The 19,888-nt window shown below is 46.7% G+C and overlaps 1 protein-coding gene across 1 annotated transcript; it reads right to left on the bottom strand.

The window, feature by feature from the left end:
- Nucleotides 1–16,311: 16,311 nt before the first annotated feature.
- LOC109754915 (uncharacterized) lies at nt 16,312–18,750 on the bottom strand. Its single transcript, XM_020313812.4, has 3 exons — nt 18,193–18,750; nt 17,777–18,083; nt 16,312–16,688 (listed from the first exon to the last, which is right to left on the bottom strand). The coding sequence occupies exons 1-3, from the start codon at nt 18,694–18,696 to the stop codon at nt 16,648–16,650; spliced, it is 852 nt and encodes a 283-aa protein (XP_020169401.1). The 5' UTR covers nt 18,697–18,750; the 3' UTR covers nt 16,312–16,647.
- Nucleotides 18,751–19,888: the final 1,138 nt, after the last annotated feature.

The raw sequence follows: 19,888 nt of genomic DNA, 5'->3' as shown, positions 1-19,888 counted from the left end.
TAGATTGTTTGTTCATTTCGACAGCAAAGAATCCCCAAGTAACATTTTGAGCTGTGCTCAGTGGGTGCCTATGTTTGAGTTGTTGTTTTTCAACACTCTCTTTGGCCCCAGATTGTTTTGGCTTTAAGCCGATCAAGAGGTGTGACTATGGTTCGGATACGACCAAGGCCCCAAGTGATGTTGTGGCATTACGCCGATCAAGAGGTGTAGCTATGGTTTGAATACGACCAAGCCCCCAAGTGATGTAACATAAAGCTTTTAGAAGCAGAATCAAGGGGTAAACCAGACGCCGCTTTATAAACAGAAGCTCCACGTAACCACACATGATGTAAGAAAAAACAACAGGTACCCCACTTTAGCTGAGGTTCCGGTTTATTATATTGATCATAATATATACATTGTCATAATATGTACATAAGCAGAGCCTATGGCTCAAGTATAGTAAGGCCAAAGATGAGCAATATTCCACGGCCGATTGGTCTCCTCCTCCGATTTACGTGAGTCTTTGCACTCTCGAACATCGATTAGGTAGTACGACCCATTGTGTAGATTCTTGCTGACCACAAAGGGTCCTTCCCAAGGGGGGGATAGCTTGTGCATATCCGTCTGATCCTGGATGAGTCGAAGCACCAAATCGCCTTCTTGAAAGGTTCTGGTTCTAACCCGACGGCTATGATAACGACGCAGATCTTGCTAATAAATCGCCGAACGGGCCGCCGCTATGTCAAGCTCCTCATCTAATAGGTCAAGAGCTTCCTGTCGTGCCGTCTCGTTGTCAGCTTCAACATATGCCGCTACACGAGGTGAGTCATGACGGATGTCACTAGGAAGAACCGCTTCCGCTCCATAAACCATGAAGAACGGTGTGTATCATGTCGATCTGTTGGGCGTGGTATTGATGCTCCATAACACAGAAGGCAACTCCTCAACCCAACAACCCGGCGTCCGTTGCAAAGGAACCATAAGCAGGGGATTGATGCCTCTCAAGATCTCTTGATTGGCCCTCTCCGCTTGACCATTGGACTGGGGGTGAGCTACTGATGACACATCAAGCCGGATGTGCTAACGTTGACAGAACTCCTTCATGGCACCCTTTGATAAATTGGTACCATTGTCTGTTATAATGCTGTGTGGAAAGCCAAACCGAAAGATCACTTTTTTGATGAATTGAACCGCCGTGGCTGCATCACACTTACTAACTGGCTCTGCCTCCACCCACTTCGTGAACTTATCAACCGCCGCCGAAAGATGGGTCTTCTTGTCCTTGGACCTCTTGAAAGGCCCAACCATATCCAGCCCCCAAGTTGCAAACGGCCAGGTGATTGGAATCATCCTCAATTCTTGAGCCGGTACATGAGCGCGCCATGAGAATTTCTGACAGCCATCACATCTTTTGACCAGGTCCTCGGCATCAGCATGAGCTGTCAACCAATAGAAACCATGACGAAACGCCTTGGCCACCAAAGACTTTGAACCGGCGTGATGACCACAATCTCCTTCGTGGATCTCACGCAAAATTTCACGGCCTTCCTCAGGAGACACACAGCGTTGAAACGCCCCTGTCACACTGCAATGATGTAACTCTCCATTGATAATAGTCATGGACTTGGACCGCCGGATTATCTGCCTGGACAAAGTTTCATCCTCTGGTAACTCGCCCCGGTTCATATACGCCAGATATGGAGCTGTCCAATCTGGGATAACATGAAGAGCCGACACCAACCGAGCTTCCGGATCAGGAACAACCAAATCCTCTTCCCGAGGGAGCTTGACGGATGGATTATGCAGAACAACCAGGAAGACATTAGGTGGAACCGGTTTACGTTAGGAACCCAGGCGGCTTAAAGCGTCCGCCGCTTCATTCTTCCGCCGGTCCACATGATCCACCTAATAACCTTTAAAGTTACCTGCAACAATATCCACCTCACGATGATATGCTGCCATGAGTGGGTCCTTGGAATCCCAAGTGCCGGACACTTGTTGAGCCACCAGATCAGAGTCACCGAAGCACTTAACTCGGCTTAGGTTCATTTCCTTAGCCATCGAAGACCATGGAGCAAAGCCTCGTATTCAGCTGCATTGTTAGTGCAAGGGAACATTAAACGGAGAACATAACAAAACTTATCACCTCATGGGGAAGTTAATACGACTCCAGCCCCCGAGCCCTCCAATTGCCTGGACCCATCAAAATGAATAGTCCAATAAGTATGATCTGGCTTTTCTTCTGGCGCTTATAGTTCTGTCAAATCATTAATGAAATCCACAACTGCCTGAGATTTGATCGCCGTTCGGGGTATGTATTTCAACCCGTGAGGCCCGAGCTCGATAGCCCACTTAGCAATCCAGCCAGTTGCTTCCCTGTTCTGGATTATATCCCCCAAAGGAGCAGAGCTGACCACCGTGATGGGATGACCTTGGAAATACTGCTTAAGCTTCCGGCTTGCCATGAAAACCCCATACACCAATTTTTGCCAATGTGGGTACCTCTGCTTGGACTCAATAAGTACCTCACTGATATAGTAAACCGGCCGCTGAACCGGATATTCCTTTCCTGCCTCCTTGCGCTCCACCACAATAGCCACACTAACAGCCCGAGCATTAGCTGCCACATATAGCAACAATGGTTCTTTGTCCACTGGAGCAGCGAGAATCGGCGGATTAGCCAGCTGCCGCTTTAAGTCCTCAAATGCTTCATTAGCGGCGTCACTCCAGACGAAGTTATCCATTTTCTTCAGCATCTGATATAAAGGGATGGCCTTCTCGCCAAGGCGACTGACAAACCGGCTCAACGCGGCAATCCGGCCTGCCAGGCGTTGAACATCATTGATACACTTCGGTTTGGCCAAGGAGGTGATCTTTTCCGGATTAGCTTCAATGCCCCTGTTAGACACCAAAAAGCCCAAGAGCTTGCCTGCAGGTACACCAAAGACGCACTTGGCCGGATTAAGCATCATTTTATAAACCCGCAGGTTATCAAAGGTTTCCTTCAAGTCATCAATCAATGTCTCCTTCTTCCTTGATTTTACCACAATATCATCCACATAGGCGGCCAGTCTGTTTATGAAGAAAATTCTGCACACACCGTTGATAAGTCGCCTCGGCACTCTTGAGCCCAAAGGGCATGGACACATAGCAGAAGGCTCCAAAGGGAGTTATGAAGGCTATCTTCTCCTGGTCCTTAACTGCCATTTGATCTGATGATAACCAGAATATGCATCCAAAAAGCTTAAACGCTCGCAACCCGCCGTAGCATCATTATTTGATCAATACGGGGAAGGGCAAAAGGATCTGCTGGACAAGCTTTGTTGAGATTTGTGTAGTCCACACACATACGCCAAGTGCCATTCTTCTTGAGGACCAACACCGGATTAGCCAACCACTCAGGATGGAATACTTCAGCGATAAATCCAGCCGCCAAGAGTCTGGCTACTTCTTCTCCAATAGCCTTGCGTCTTTCTTCATTGAACCGGCGGAGAAACTGCTTGACCGGTTTATACTTGGGATCAATATTGAGAGTGTGCTCAGCGAGTTCTCTCGGTACACCTGGCATGTCAGAAGGCTTCCACGCAAAGATGTCCCGATTCTCACGGATGAATTCGATGAGCGCGCTTTCCTATTTCGGATCCAAGTTAGCGCTGATGCTAAATTGCTTGGACGAATCGCCGGGCACGAAGTCAACAAGCTTAGTCTCATCACCCGATTTAAATTTCAGGCCCGGATCATGCTCTGTAGTTGGTTTCTTTAATGAAGTCATATCTGCCAGATCAACATTGTCTTTGTAAAACTTCAACTCTTCTGTTGCACAAACCGACTCTGCATAAGCCGCATCACCTTCTTCACACTCCAGAGCGATCTTGCGGCTCCCATGCACGGTTATAGTTCCCTTGTGACCCGGCATCTTGAGCTGCAGATAGACATAACAAGGCCGTGCCATAAACTTAGCATAAGCTGGCCGTCCAAATAGGGCATGATACGGGCTTTTGATTTTCACCACTTCAAAGGTTAAAGTTTCTGATCTTGAGTCATGCTCATCTCCAAAAGCCACCTCCAGAGCTATCTTACCAACAGGATATGCCGACTTACCAGGCACCATACCATGGAACACCGTATTGGACGGTTTAAGATTTTTATCAGTTAAGCCCATGCGACGGAAAGTTTCATGATAAAGGATATTGATACTACTCCCTCCGTCCATGAGTACCTTGGTGAACTTATAGCCTCCCACCTGAGGTGCCACCACCAATGCCAGATGACCCGGATTATCAACCCGGGGCTGATGATCCTCTCGACTCCACACAATAGGCTGTTCAGACCAGCGTAAGTATCGGGGGACCGCCGGTTCAACAGAATTCACTACCCTTTTATGAAGCTTCTGATCTCGCTTATCCAGGCTAGTGGTGAAGACATGATACTGCCTGCCATTCAACTACTTCGGGTTGCTCTGGTAACCCGACTGGTGCTGCTGCTGCTGATTGCCCTGATGATTATAACCACCTTGGTTGCCCTGATTACCTTGATTGTTATGTCCACCCTGATTACCGTGGAAGCCTGAACCGGAATTTCTTCCGCCATAACCCGGCCCATGAGATCCGGGGCCTGAACCGCCACCTGGTCCATGATCATACCGGAAAGAATCAGATTTTTGAACTCTTGCATGATGTAACAATCTTTCCAGAGATGCATGGACGGGTTCTCCTTTGTCCCGTGCTTCGGGCAAGGCTGGTTCAACATATAAGACAGGCAATCTGGGTTAGGACTTGGCCCTCCACCGCGCTGGGGCGGTTTACCCTTACGCCGCTGGCCTTTGTCATGTGTGTTGGTATTAGCCACAAAGTATAAGCTGTGGTCCGCCTTACGCTTGCCGCCGTTCCCATGACCCGCCGGGTTGTGGTGCTGCCCCTTGGCGTTGCCGCTTCTTTTTCCCTTCCCTGTCTTATCATCGTCAGACTCGGGATCCTTGGTACTATCAGAGTCGGCATACTTCACCAGAGCAGCCATGAGGGTTCCCATGTCATTACAATGACGTTTGAGCCGTCCCAACTTCAACTTCAGGGGTTCAAACCGGCAATTTCCTTTCAATGTTAAAACTGCGGTATCAGCGTTGATGCGGTCTGATGAATGCAAAATCTCTGAAACCCGACGCACCCAACGGGTTGTTGACTCTCCTTCCTCCAGAACACAGGCAGCTAGGTCCACAATTGGCACGGTCTGCTTGCATGTATCCTTGAAATTCTGGATAAACCGGGCTCTCAACTCGGCCCATGACCTGATAGAATTAGCCGGTAAGCTCTTCAGCCAAGTGCGGGCCGTCCCCTCTAGCATCATGGTGAAGCATTTTGCACACGCCGTATCGTCCACATCCAGCATCTCCATGGCCATCTCATAGCTTTCGACCCATGTCTCAGGGGAGAAGTCGGCGGTGTAATTCGGCACCTTGCGCGGGCCTTTGAAATCCTTGGGCAGGCCGCACATTGCGCAACGCTGGGACGAGACACGGCACTCCCAAAGAACTAGAAGTAACTCCTGGTTCCACCGACGTGGTTGGACGAACCGGAGTAAGCTGACGGGCATCATGCTGCGCCGCTAACTCGGCCTCTCTGCGTGCCCGAGCCCGGTCCACCACCTCCTGAGCATCCCCAGCACCACCCGCCGGGTTGTTGCCACGGGGCGGATCACGGTTCCGCGCGTTGCTTGACACTGCCGGTTCATCCATACGCCTACTGTAACTCCGGCTCGGGCGAGGAGTGGAATGGATCCGGTCGCGACTATACGAATAAGCCTCCTGCTGAACCAAAGCTATCTGAAGGAGCTCCCTAACCCGACGCGTCTCGACCGCCGCCGGAGACTCACCTTCGATCGGGATGGCCGCCAGCCGTGAAGCGGCAGCGACAATGTTGTCCATCGGGTTAGAGTAATGACCCGGTGGTGTTGAGACATGCTGTGTTACAATGTTGTTCTGGCGAGGCGGATCCACCAAACGTGGCTGAACCGGCGCCCCCGCTCCAGGTGCCTCCGCCCAGTTTACCGCTGGCGGATTACTGGTCCCTGCTCCTAGGGTGTTGAACAGGTTCCTAGCTTCATAAACCGGCGGCAGGCGAGATCGGTACCTCCTCTTTAGGACATCGTTCGACGCACTCTGATCCAGCATAAGCCGGTAAGCCTGTACATCCAATGCGGCATGTTCCGTAGCCATCCTAGTATCCTCTGCTGCCAGGTCGGCCTTCGCCTGAGTGATCTGATCTTTCACCTTCACGATCTCCGCATTATGCGCATCTTCATCCGCCAGGTTAGCCTCCGCCATCAGCGTTGCCAAAGCATCAAATAGATCAGATAGGACCTGAGCCGACGGTCGCACAGGGCCTCCTGCCCCGGCCGCTGTCGCTGCTACTGATCCGGAAATCACCGCCGCTGCGGTCGAAGAGTGGAGTGCTGGCTGTGTACTAGCCATGAAGATCGCAACCCGGTTTTGCGGATCAAAGGGGTCCAGAATACTGTCGCCATCGGAACAGCCCCTAATCCGGCCATCTTGCAACTGATATAACGACTCGGTTTCTTCGGTTGATGACTCGTCGCCGGAATAAACGACGGTCTCACCACCAGATTCCGATCTATCCTCCGATTCCACTCCGTGGATGACTCCCACGAAGGCACGCTTCATGGCAGGCTTAACCCGGGCAGGCCTCGCACGCTGAGCCGTTTCGACGAGATCGGTGCAGATGTCCGGCTCAGGGGCCGGTTCGCCGATCTTGCCAATGAAAACGTGTATGCCGCCGAAGGGGACCCGGTACCCGTACTCGATTGAGCCGGCCTCGGGGCCCAAGCCTGCATCGTCGATGTAGAGCTTGCCGCGACGACTCTTAGTCATCCGGCCCACAGCGTAACCCTTGAGTCCTTCGAAGCTGCCCTCCAAGAACTTGAAACCATCGTGCGACAGCCCCACGGTGGGCGCCAACTGTCGTGGTTTTTTCATGGCAGATGTCCTCGTGGAAGGACTTAGTCATGGAGCCATCGCTACGGGTTAGCTTAAAGGGGTTAAACCGGGCAAGGGACACGAGAGTTTTATACTAGTTCGGCCCCTTACGATGAAGGTAAAAGCCTACGTCTAGTTGTGATGGAATTGCTGGGGTTTCGATGACCAGGGAGCGAATACGCTTTACCTGGGCCTCGAGTTGTTGTCTGTTCTCCTTGAACCGCCACCGGGTCGTCCCCTTATATACATGGGTTGACACCCGTCGGTTTACAGAATCCCGAGGCCGGCTCATAAACGTGTCCGGCTCGGTCTCTGCTCTTTCTATCTTATAACATAAGTTTACATATTAATACCGGTTTATGTCTACAAGCCTTAAACCGGCTTTGGGCCCTGGGCCTTCATAAAGCGTCACCGTCTGTCTTCATGGGCTTCAGTTATAGTGAACTACTTATGGGGTTAACCCGGCCCCTCCTGGCCGGTTTACGCCCAGTATTAATATCCCCAACAACTAGGCCTAAAGGTGAGGGTGGTATGGGATTCCGGGACCTCAGATTATTTAACCAGGCTCTACTAGCTAAACAAGCCTGGAGGTTAGTGGTTAATCCTGAATCTCTTTGCGCCAAACTGATTAAGGCAAAATATTATCCTCAGGGACATATCCTTGATACGGTTTTCCCACAGTCAGCATCTCTTACTTGGCAAGTGTCACGACCGGTTTTCCAATAAAAATATTTATTGAGAAACCGATCCCTTTTACGGACCAGTGGAGAAGAATCCTCCTCACTGGTAGACAATTTCTTGATCACGGAAGAAAAACCAGGAGTACTAAATATAATACAAGGTTGAGCGGAGACTGCCCAACAATTTATTACAAGCACGCCGATAATACATAAAGGCGGATAGGGTGGCATCACTACTGACTCACAATAAAAGCGGTGGTAGATATATCACAGTGAAGTGGGTGACATGACTCTTGAATCTAACAGCTCTTCGAGCTCCGGAGTGAGGCTCGAGAATCCTTATTGTGGGTGGCGGAAGCGTATATAATACAAGTGACCAAAATCCAGGATCGCACGGGACTGACTGGGATTCCTCTAGGCGTCGGACTCACTATCAAACTCTTCATCCATGAGATCGCCTTCGTCAACATCTGGCCAAATCAACAAGCCAGGTGAGTACTATGAAAGTACTCGCAAGACAGTTCGGACATAAGATATAACAAATGTAAACATGATGCATATGAACAGATTAATAGAGCGCACTCAAACAATGAGATGGCAATGCATGGGAAATAAAAGGGAAGTCGGGCGGTAGTCCTCCCAAAATCTCAAAGTAATACTGAAGGCCAATCGAGTGTCTGAATGACTCCTCGAAAGGATACAAATGAAATAACTATGCCGCAGTCGGGCGTCAAGGCGACACCACATAAAGGGCTTATAATGGAAAATAAATGACAGTGCGTGCCACAGTCGGACGTCTGAGCGACATCACGTAAAGGGCTTATATCAAAAATAAATAACGAGCGTGCCACAGTCGGACGTCTGAGCGACATCACATAAAGGGCTTATAACAAAAGTAAATAACGGGCGTGCCACAGTCGGACGTCTGAGCGACATCACATAAAGGGCTTATATTGAAAGTAAAAGACAGGAGTGCCACAGTCGGACGTCCAAGCGACATCACATAAAGGGCTTATATTTCATAACTTAATATTTTAGTAGCTCATGAATTTAAATCATTGCAAGGGAATATTCAGATACGAGATAAATAAAAGGTTAGTCCATCCACAGGAATAACAATTCAAACGGGAATACCACTCAAGCTTGTTCACCGGGGATTTACCACGAGGACTGACATAGATATGGATGTGCTGGCCATGGTCCTTGACCATGGACACGATGACTCGGAAGGATTTGACTCTGCAGAGTTTGTACTATTTAACCACAGCCAACGGATTTCAGTAGTCACAAGGGACTAGTTCCGTTTATGGTGTTTTAGGAGAAACACATCTAACCAGTACACACCCATTCAACATTCCGATGCCAGGAATCACCCTTGGCAACGTTCAAGAAAAACTTTGAGACGGGGAGGCTAAAACCTCGCGTAGCATGGGATCAAATTTATACCGCGCGCTCTAAGGGGTGCCCCCCTCTCGGTCCCAACCGGAAACACCCATGCCCCATGACCGGATGACTGGCTTTAATCCAGGGCCATGGAACCCTCATCCCGGCCCCTCTATTTGGTGTGTACAAGGAAAGAGGTTAACAACTTACTAAACCGTATTCTTTGCAGAAAACATGTGGCAGCACGAAAGGGGAAGAACGGTAACGTGACTCAGTCCACGTTAACGTCGGAGTTTATCAGATGACGTAAGACTGGCATGCTACAACAATACCATCTTACTACCTTTCATGTCACCACATGATCAGGTCATCTCTCATCAAAGATCACAGTAACTTTGAAACACACGGTTGGTTGCCTTGCATGCAACGTAATAATCACCGTTGCTCATATGCCATGCACAAACCATTCAAGCAAACATGCAAAACACCTATCATATCAAAGGTTCAAACATGCTTGCCTGGTTCGGAGAAGTCGGAGTCTAGCTCGGCGAAGTTCGCGGCTCCGTCACCTCCTCCGGAACCTACGGTATAACGAAACAGTACACTAACGTGAAAATCGTTGCGTGCATAAAAATTGTTCCAAAAAATTTCCAAATAAATACCATAAAAAACTAGACAAAAATATAAGACTGACAGAAAAAGAATCAATCAAAAATCATCTTTTATTAAAAAGTTATAAGGGTTTTAGTCCAAGGACTGATCTGTGATGAAACAGAAAAGATCCAGGGACTTGTTTGAGAAAACAAAAAACGGTTCGGAATGAAATGTGCCAGCCCAAAGAGAAAACGCATTTTGCCCGAAGTCGCTTCCGGAAAATGGTTCGAGGGGGGGAAGAAGAGAGGCTGACGGGGGGGTCCCACCCGTCAGGTTTAAAACTCCCAACGGAGCTCGCCGGCGCCCGAAGGCTGCGGCGGTCGCCGGCGTTGAACCACGGTGAGGTAGAGAGATCGGAGGGTACCAACCGGTTCAGGGTGATCTTCCGCGTCGGTGGGTGGTGGACTTGGCTGTCGGAGAGCACCACGTCGAACCTCCTCTTGCTCGTCGCCGACGCCCGCAAACCTCCAGGCGATCGTGCGGCGCAGGGATAAGAAGGAAGCACAGGGCGCACGGCGCCACCGCGGCTACTGGCGAGATCGAGAACGGGTTCTGAAGAAAACGACAGTGCTCACTGAAACTGTTTCACTGAATTTCTGAACTTGACAGTAACAGTGCCCTTCAGGTGTTCGACGAAATGATTTGGCATGAAGAAAATTATTTCTGGAGCTGGGACTTGGTGAGGGGACCTCTCAATGCATCCAGAGGCTGCGTGAATTTTCTCAGATTTTTAGGAGGAGAAAACAATTGAATTTCATCAAATTTGGCAAATATGGTCCAAACTTGCAGTAAGCACAATTTGAAATTTTTGAACTGGAGAGTGGATCATCATGGATCTTGGTTGAGGGCTCTAAGGACTAGCCAGGGAAAAAGGTTTGGAGGCAAAACTCAAAGGAAAAAAGGTAGTTCCTTTGTAACTCTCCAAGAGCCAAAGTAGAGGGCAGAAATTATTTTTGATAAGAAATAAATGGAAGGAGGAACATGGGGAGGTTCAACTTGCTGGATTTGAAGTATATCTTGACACAAAGAGGGGAGATGGCTTTTGGGAGGTGGTTTCCACTTAGGTCATGGCAAGAGGAGATTTTGAAAAGGGGAAAAGATCACTCCAAATGCCATAGGGCTATTTAAAAGATTTTCAAATATTTTTCCCAAATGAAAAACATTTGGTATTGAGCCAACATAAGGTGGAAAAACCTCCAAGACCAAAATCAAGTCTTGGGTGAATCCAAACAAAATACTTGTCATAAAAGAAAATCTTTGAGAGGGAGGGTTCTTTAGAAAAATTTTAAATAATCTCCCTCAATTTAAATAAAAGTTTGAAAAAGCCAAATAAAATTTTTTGGGTGTCACAGCAAGGTATTCTGCATGGTTTGGATCTGCTTAAATCCGGAGTCATTTGGAGAGTGTGTGATGGGGCTAATATTAATATCTGGAGAGATAACTGGCTCCCAAGATCTTCTGGACTAAAAATTACTGCCAGAAAGAATAGGACAAGAATCAAATGGGTTTCAGACTTGATGCTGAGTGGCCCTAGGAGGTGGGATGAAAATTTGGTTAGGCATCTGTTTTATCCATATGATGCGGAGGAGATTTTGAGGTTGCGTATGCAGTCAAATGGGGAGGGTGATTTTGTTGCTTGGCATTTTGAAAAAACAGGGATGTTCTCGGTTAAAAGTGCGTACAAACTTGCGCTTACTTTGAAGGATAAAAATAAGGATAAGGGTCAATGTAGTGAGGCTGTGTTGGGGGAGAGAAAAATCTGGGATGTCATCTGGAAGGCTAATGTCCCTCAGAAGATTCACAATTTTGCATGGAGGGTTGCAACAAATAGCTTGGCTGTCCAGGTTAATAGAGTGGTGCATCACCAAACTACTGTTCGGATGTGCACTATTTGTGGAATGGAGGATGAAAGTACATTTCATGCGCTTGTCATGTGCCCGAAGGCGGTTGCGTTGCGGATGGCCATGAGGGACATTTGGAAGTTACCTATGGAGAACGTCTTCAGATATACAGGGTATGATTGGTTTATTGTGCTTCTAATTCAATTGAGGCCGGTCATGCACGACCAAATCATTTTCATTTTCTGGAGAGTCTAGCACTTAAGAAATGACTTGATATTTGGTAAAGGAAAGCTTCTGCTAGCTTTGTGGGGAATTATTGGGCGTCTTTTGCCGCATGTCACTCCATGCCTCCGGTGGACTCGAAAAAAAAGGAAAATGTCCAATGGATGGATTAAGATGGGCACCTAATATTGCGGGAGCTAAGACAGATTGGACTCCCCCACCCACTGGTTTTTTAAAAGTTAATGTTGATGCAAGCTTTGTGGAGAGCAGTAGAGAAGCAAGTGTGGGTGTGGTGGTTAGGAATGCGGCTGGGGAAGTCATTGTCTCTTCTTGGAACTTCATTGGGTCATGTGAGAGTGTGGAGGAACCAGAGCTAAGGGCGTGCATTGCCGGTCTATACATAGGTATCCCTCTTCACAATCCTATTATTTTAGAGACTAATTGTGCGTTTGTTGTGGCGTCCCTTGCAACAGAGAACCTTGATAGATCAACGTTGATTGATTTGAAGAAGGAAGCTTTGAGCTTATCCAAGTTGATAAATAGCTTTCAAATGGCTAAGATAAGTCGGACCGCCAATGTGGTGGCTCATCTAATAGCTAAGTTTAGTTTTGACAATAGATCCGATGGTATTCTTGTTAATGATATATCGCCCTGTGTGGTGAACTATGTATTGTAAGTTTCAAGATGGTTAATTAATGTAACGTGGTGTTCCAAAAAAATTAAACCTCAGAATTTTTATCCTCAAAACAAGATGCTGCCGCAGCCACAAGGGCCCACTTGTCAGGTTCACACAAATAATTGAAAAAAGTAGCGCGCGCCCGGAGGACTCGAACCGCTGGCCTGTAGGTCGAAGGAGCGCGCGTCTAACGACCTGATCATGGAACATTCCCACAACCGTAGGACGCTACTAGTTCTATATATTCTCTGATTATTCCCACAACCGGAGGACCTGATCATGGCCCATTTTGCATTGTGTTTTTCCAGGAATTTACAGAATATATGTAAATTATAATAGTGTGTTATAAATAATATATATATATATAAATAAATAAAACAATTTATAAAATCATGTATTGATTTAACATTTATCCATATAATAAATTATGAATTAAAAAACTCTTCATGTGATAATTTGCATATTGAATAAAAACGTATATTCAGTAAATGCTTATATAAGTTTGAAATTGTTCACAGTATTAACAATATAAATGTAATATATAAAAATATTCATGTTTTTACGTTTTTTTAATGAATGCTTATATTATATAAGTTCAAAAATGTTCACAGTTTTAAAACAATATTCATGTAGTGTGTAAAAGTGTTCATGTTTTAAGAATTTTTTTAGTTACTATATATTTTCATAAATTCTTAAATAAGTTTTAATATATTGATAATTTTAACAAAATATTCATGTTTCTATATATAAATGTTCATGCTTTCAGAAATATATATTCGTAAATGTAAAAATAGTTGGCTGGGATTAGAAGCAACGACATGTAGTCATCATGTGCAAGTGGCCACCACACCACCTCAGCAGCGTTACTTTTTTAGGAATTAATAGAATATATGTAAATTATATTGTTATGCTATAAATAATAATAATAATAATAATAATAATAATAAAATAATATTAAATTATAAAAAAGATTCAGGTACTAATACATATAATTATATATTTTATTTCATTATAAATGGTAATATAAGTTTAAAATGTTCATGATTTTAATAAAAAAATATGTTGCATATAAAAGTGTTCATTGTTATTTTGAGATTTATTTTCTTTATAACACAAGGTTACAATTTACATGTACTTTGAAAATAATAATAACAGTGCAACATGGACCGCTTGAACTCCAGCCCACTTAAATCAGACAGGTCATAAACGTTTTGTATCCGTTCGTCAGATCAACTCTGTCGGGTTTATTACTCTGGCTGGCGCTACTGCAGGCGGCAGGGCAGGTGATCGAATCCCGGCGACAACAATTTTTTGCACAATACTGTGGGTGGCTGACGATGGACCCCACATGCCTCCATTTTTTTGGAAAATATTGGTCGTTCACGGGGGCTTTTTCATCAGAAAATAATTCCTGAGGTGCTTTTTGCAAAATAGCAGGCACACATCATCCAGCCGCTGACAGCGGGCCCATGCCATGTTGGCGCGCCTAATCAACACCTTGTTCGTATAGAAATGTGATTTGCATCGTATATGCACGCCAAAGCCAAGTTATTGGTCGTTCACGGGGGCTTTTTCATCAGAAAATAATTCCTGAGGTGCTTTTTGCAAAATAGCAGGCACACATCATCCAGCCGCTGACAGCGGGCCCATGCCATGTTGGCGCGCCTAATCAGCACCTTGTTCGTATAGAAATGTGATTTGCATCGTATATGCACGCCAAAGCCAAGTTATGGCACTAGTTCAATGTATGCCACAAGTTTTCGCACTAAACTGATTTTTCGAGCCAAGTTATGGCACAAGTGGTGTAACTGACTCATAAAAGTACTTTTCTTATGCAGGTTATCTATAGATATACTCTTCGTTTATGGTCCTCTCTACAACGTAAGGAGAAACTAGATCTATTTACAGAGATGTGTACACGATTGAAGGCTACAACGAGGGATACTTTTACCTGACTTTGGGTGGGAGCATGATCTTAGGATTGGCAACCCTCCACTTTAGGCGTTATACGAACTCTACATGTTTCTTTATATTTCACCTTTTTATTTTTTGTTTGTGTGAGAGGACATTGTTTGGCCGTGTGCATTTTAGCTATGTAGAAGCCGGGTGTAATGCTTAAATATTTTAAGTAATAAAGCACCTTTTTTGAAAAAGAAGCTTTTGTAACTAGGACTAAGCAGGAGCAGCACGACACCCTCGTTGGCCAATTCATTATAGCAAATGAAGGGTCTGGTGGAAACGGTATGAAGAGATACAGTGAAGCCTACCAGTGATCCCAACCCTCATACCAATTCGTCTCTTCGTTGTTCCAAGTGTTATACTCTTCAGAGATAATCAGGTTCAGAGATTCATAGCCTGACACAAAGTCAACCATGTTGGTGCTCTGACCTTGCCCTCGCTCTCCCTCTCTGCTTCTCTCTCGAGTTCTCGCAGTGTACCAGAGAAGAAGGAAGAAGGAGAGATAGACACAGAAGTTTTCCCAGCGCACGAACGCTGCTGCAGCCGCACGAACGGCTTCAGGTTCCCTCGAGCACGAACTCAAGTTCAGGCACACACCATTACAAGTATATACACGGGGTTTTATACCCAGGTCGCGCCGGGCACGAACTCACGACCTTGCCCACGTCGAGCACCTGGTCCACGCCGCTCCGCCCGCGCCCATCCGACATGCACGCACACGCCTGGACGCGGCGAGTCCGCAGCTAACCAACTCGACGCGCACCCCCAGCTCGCCAACGGCCTAGCCCTACACACACGCATACGCCGCACACCTGCACGGACACCCCCGTGCTACACGCGTACACACTCACGCACACACACCACGGCCCCGACGCGGCCGGAACCGCACCTGGCACGTCTAGTGCACGCAACGACGCCCAGTCGTGGCTTATTCCCTAACAAACCAAGGCGTCGTTGACATGGACATGAACTAGGAAACGGCGACGACAGGATGCCGGTCATGTTTGATCGACTATCGAGGTAGTTTCAAGCCTGAGACATTCCAGAGAAAGACTGTGTCCATTTCTTGTTGTTCTTTAGAGATACTGGCCAAAAAAATTATGCATCAGAGAAGCTTCTATGCCGCTTTGTTTTCTTGATGTCCAATCACCCAATGTAACTCGGTTTGGACAGAGTTGTGTCCTTGTGTGTTTGTGTACTAGAGTCAGGCAATTGCCCAATGAATTTGCTCTAACCCCAGTCTTGGAATTGATATTCGTAAAGTAAAACTAAATAGTACATTTTTTATGACAAAACCACATCCTGATCATTGTCCTGCGTTTACGTACATCCTTCGTTCTATCGAATAGATTACGATTGGTTTCGTTTGAATAAAATGAATCCAGGGTGGAGCCCTATTTTACTAAATGGAAATGGATTACAAAATAGGACAAAGAATCAACACGAAACCCACGTGTTCCGACTAAACTGAAACACCTGATAGGAAAACGGGAACCAAGAACAAAAATGCCTGCAAATTCTGTCAGAAATCGCTGTCATGCTGAATGTTGTTATTCCGATCAAAATGACTGCAACTAACAACATGAGTGCTGAACTGTGGGCTGCTAAGAGCACAGATCGTGTGCAACCTTACGATCATCAGAGTATGGAAGAAAGGCACACTACTAAGAAATGCTAGCCATTTGGTATCAAGAGCACATATTACGGTAGGCACCGCAGCTTCAGTTACACACTTTAGTTTCCTGCGCCTGCTTTCTTCAGTTACTTGCAGCTTCAGGTCCATTTTTCACGAAACCTCTCTAAAGAATGCCGGGTCATATATGAAAGAGTAAATTGCTAAAGAGAACACATAAAGAACCACCAAATCACAGCAAGGAACGGCATCTAAACTCAAGTGCCCAACTAACAGCTAGAACAACCAAATCGTTATTCATATCAGATGCTTCATCTAAGAGAAATGCATAGTACAAAAGGAATGCAGGACCATCAACTCACTGCAAGAACCCCACAGTGAATGTCAGAAGAGCGACACAAACGATTACTACAACCAGCATCACTACAGAGTACAGAGTCGTTCAGCCATCGGATGCAACATTTTCACCAAGTTCAGCTAGCAGAAGAAACATGGGAGCTGCTGAGTTTTGTGAACCTATATCCATGTGTCTATAGGCAAAAGTAGGCGTCCTGTTCTGTTATCATCATATCTGAGGCGGCGCAACTTATGAACAGGTGAACTGTCAGGCCTCCAGCTATGAGCTTTCTCTATATTGCGTTGACATCAGGGTATCGCAGCTCATCGTACGCTGAATCAGCAGAATGTATGAACCAGTTAGGCGGCAGACCAATAATCAATAACAATATAAACAAGAAAAATCTGCAACAATATTATGTGCAAGGAACTAAGCTTTTTATGCACTATTGCAAGATACTACCTCAATTTTATTCACAGGTTAAAATTTTAGTATCTTCTCCGCAAAGGTGAAGTGAGATAACTGAACTTGATTTGGCTTTTTAGGGTTCATAATTCTAATAGTGGAAAATGTTACGAAATGGACGAACTGAATTATCTGAATCAAAGACAGAACTGTTCAGACCATCTTTTACCATGTGTACAGAGTCACAGACTGATAAATCCACATGGCACCTACTATTTCCATCCAACTACTTTTACCTTATACAAGACTATAGCAATTTCAGACAAGTTCCAAGCATGATCAAATTAGCACTAGCAGTAGCACTCCAATAAAGTAAGACTCCAAATATCGTGTTCATGCAGCAAAATAGTATTTATACCAACATCTGTGCATTGTGTGCAGCAGATTCGAGACCAACATTACTTTTCTCGCTAAAGAAGATCAGTAGGAAGCAGATGAGCAATCTAAATCTCAGAGTAATGCAAAAAAAAAAGACCAAGAATACAGCCCATGTACAAAACCTGAATGCAACTTATGTGCAGAAACAAGATTCAGTTTAGTGTTGTTGGAACCTAAATTTTGTTCACAGGTTATTCAATGCACGTAAAATGGGTCAAATCAAACGGATATCACCATCTTCTCTGTTAATGCTGAAAAGAGATGAATCAACTGACTAGCTTCCACAGATCATCTTTCATTTATCTAAAAGATTACTACAGTTGCAGACAATTCCCAACACCTAACAAGTTTCAGACTACAACAGTTTCAGTTAACTTTTTTTCAGACTACAACTTCAGTAAACTGTTTCTCAGACTATAACAGTTTCAGTAAACATTTTTTCAAACACAAGCAGATTAGCCATGCAGCAAATAGTAACTGCACCAAAATCTGTACATTGCGCATAACAAGATCAATCAAGAGTACCATGAGGAAATCTTTAGGAAGTTGTGAGTTGTGACATGGAGGGAGGCTCTCACCAGGGGTCCCGGACATCATCACGACAATCTGGTGGGCCTCGGCGTGGCCAGAGTAGCGGGGTAGGTCGACGACGAGTGGAGTCAGCCTCCCGTAGAGGCCCGCCCGGACGCACATGGCGATGCCGTCGGGGTACTGGCCGTCGATGAAGGCGATGCGGTCGGCCAGCTCGTTCCTCAGGTGGTTCACGGACCTCCCCCTGAAAGGGAACATGTGCCAGCCGTGCTCGTCGTAGAACCCCTCGGCGTTCGCTCGCACGAACACGATCGTCCGCCACGCCTGGCCGAGCACCATGTAGAGGACGCGGTTCTGCAGTTGAGTCAAGAAGTAGGAATTTGGCAAGAACAGATCAGGAATTGCTCTTGAGCGAATGAATTGGCAATTCGAGCAGCTGGTCGTCAGGTCATGGCGAACTCACGGGCGGGCCAGGAAGGTCAGGCATGCCCGCCTCTCTGGCGGGGATGGGCTCGACGATCCAGTGCGCCATGGTGCTGACTCTGTCCATGTCCTCGACGCTGACGCCGGTGCTCCAGCGGAGGTACCTGCCGTTGGCGCGGAGGTAGCAGCCGCCGACGTTGCGGAGCATGACGTCGTCACCGGAGCCCGCCCCGACGGCCTCCCACATGATGGCCTGCATGTCCGGCTCATCGTAGTTGCGCTGCTCGGCGCGAAAGCCGTTGTGGCCGAGCCCGAGCGGCGCCCGCGTGGTCGTGGCGGCGAGGTAGCGGCCGTAGGCAGCGCTGTGGAGGAGCAGGTACACGGCGTCGCCCTCGCCGTGGTAGATGTGCACCGTCCACGCGGCCTTCAGCGAGGCGCGGCGGCCGCGAAGGGAGACGGTCTTCCCGTCGCTGTTGGCCTTGAGGTACGTGCCGTGCACGCGGCTCCGCAGCCACACGTGCTGCCTGTCGTGGAACCTGTCCATCGGTCGCCGGCGCTGGAGAGCAGAGGCGGTGGGGTTTCTTGGCACTCCGGCGAGGAGAGGCGAGCTCTGTTGGCTGTTGGTTGAGGCGGTTACGTCGGGCGCCAAGGCGACGCCGGGGTATTTCAAGGCGCCTGACACCATCGCCGTCCAAGGCTTAAGGCCTCGGGCCTGCGGGCCGTATCCTCGGTCCGGTCCATGCTCTCGAGCGCCGCCTCCGGCCTCTCGGGTTCCATCCTGGGCGCATGCATAAAAAATGTTAACTCTATACTTTCAAATTGTTAACCATGTATTTCGAAAATGTTCTGATATACCAAAAATGTACAATGTATATAAAAAAAGTGGTCATCAAACATATTTTTTTTAGAACGCGTCTAGCGGGCAAACAGCTGCCCGTTAGCGCTGCGTGGCGGCCAACTATTTTAAGAATTTTTTTGTCCCCCTTCCTAATTAATCATCCTAATTAAGAAAGCTTTTCACCTGGTCCTTAAATGTCTGCACAGCCATCCCTTCGGTGCATGCGTTTTATTCTTTGGTGTATTTAATTCGTGGTTTCAAAAATTAAAAAAAGCATAACCTTTAATTCGCGTGTCGGAATTAAGATCCGTTTTCACCGCTGGAATCCTCGCGACTTGCTCTTCGAAACTAGATCCCGCATGGGGATGTTTCGACGAACTAGTCTTCCTGCCAACTAAACATCAATGTGTGCAACTAACTAGATTGCCGCGTCAACTGAGCATATGTGTGTGCAACTAGTGTCCTGCCAACTAAACATTAATGTGTGTGTGCAACTAAACTAGATTGCCGCGCCAACTGAGCATATGTGTGTGCCAAAAAAGTCCTGCCAACTAAACATCAATGTGTGTGCAACTAGACTACATTGCCGCGCCAACTGAGCATATGTGTGTGCAACTAGTGTCCGGCCAACTAAACATCAATGTGTGTGCAACTAGACTAAATTACAAGCCAACTGAGCATATGTGTGTGTGCAACTAGTCTTCCTGCCAACTAAACATCAATGTGTGTGCAACTAGACTACATTAGAAGCCAATTAAACATCAATTTGTGTGCAACTAGACTACATTACAAGCCAACTAAACATCAATGTTTGTGCAAGTAGACTACATTAAAATAGGAGGTTGCACATCGACTTTCGTCGAGGCAATAGACTAGTTGCACATCAAAGTTGTCGTGA

This window comes from Aegilops tauschii, chromosome 7 (genome assembly GCF_002575655.3).
Source record: "Aegilops tauschii subsp. strangulata cultivar AL8/78 chromosome 7, Aet v6.0, whole genome shotgun sequence".
NCBI classification, from domain to species: domain Eukaryota; kingdom Viridiplantae; phylum Streptophyta; class Magnoliopsida; order Poales; family Poaceae; genus Aegilops; species Aegilops tauschii.
This window is presented reverse-complemented; position numbering and strand designations above follow the sequence as displayed.

What these genes read in the sequence shown, in the direction of transcription:
- LOC109754915 (XM_020313812.4), bottom strand. Translation starts at nt 18,696, where the DNA reads ATGGACAGGTTCCACGACAGGCAGCACGTGTGGCTGCGGAGCCGCGTG. An exon ending in CTGACCTTCCTGGCCCGCCC is followed by an intron (nt 18,084 to 18,192) that starts GTGAGTTCGCCA and finishes ACTCAACTGCAG; the next exon opens with AACCGCGTCCTCTACATGGT. An exon ending in GATGATGTCCGGGACCCCTG is followed by an intron (nt 16,689 to 17,776) that starts GTGAGAGCCTCC and finishes CTGCTGATTCAG; the next exon opens with CGTACGATGAGCTGCGATAC.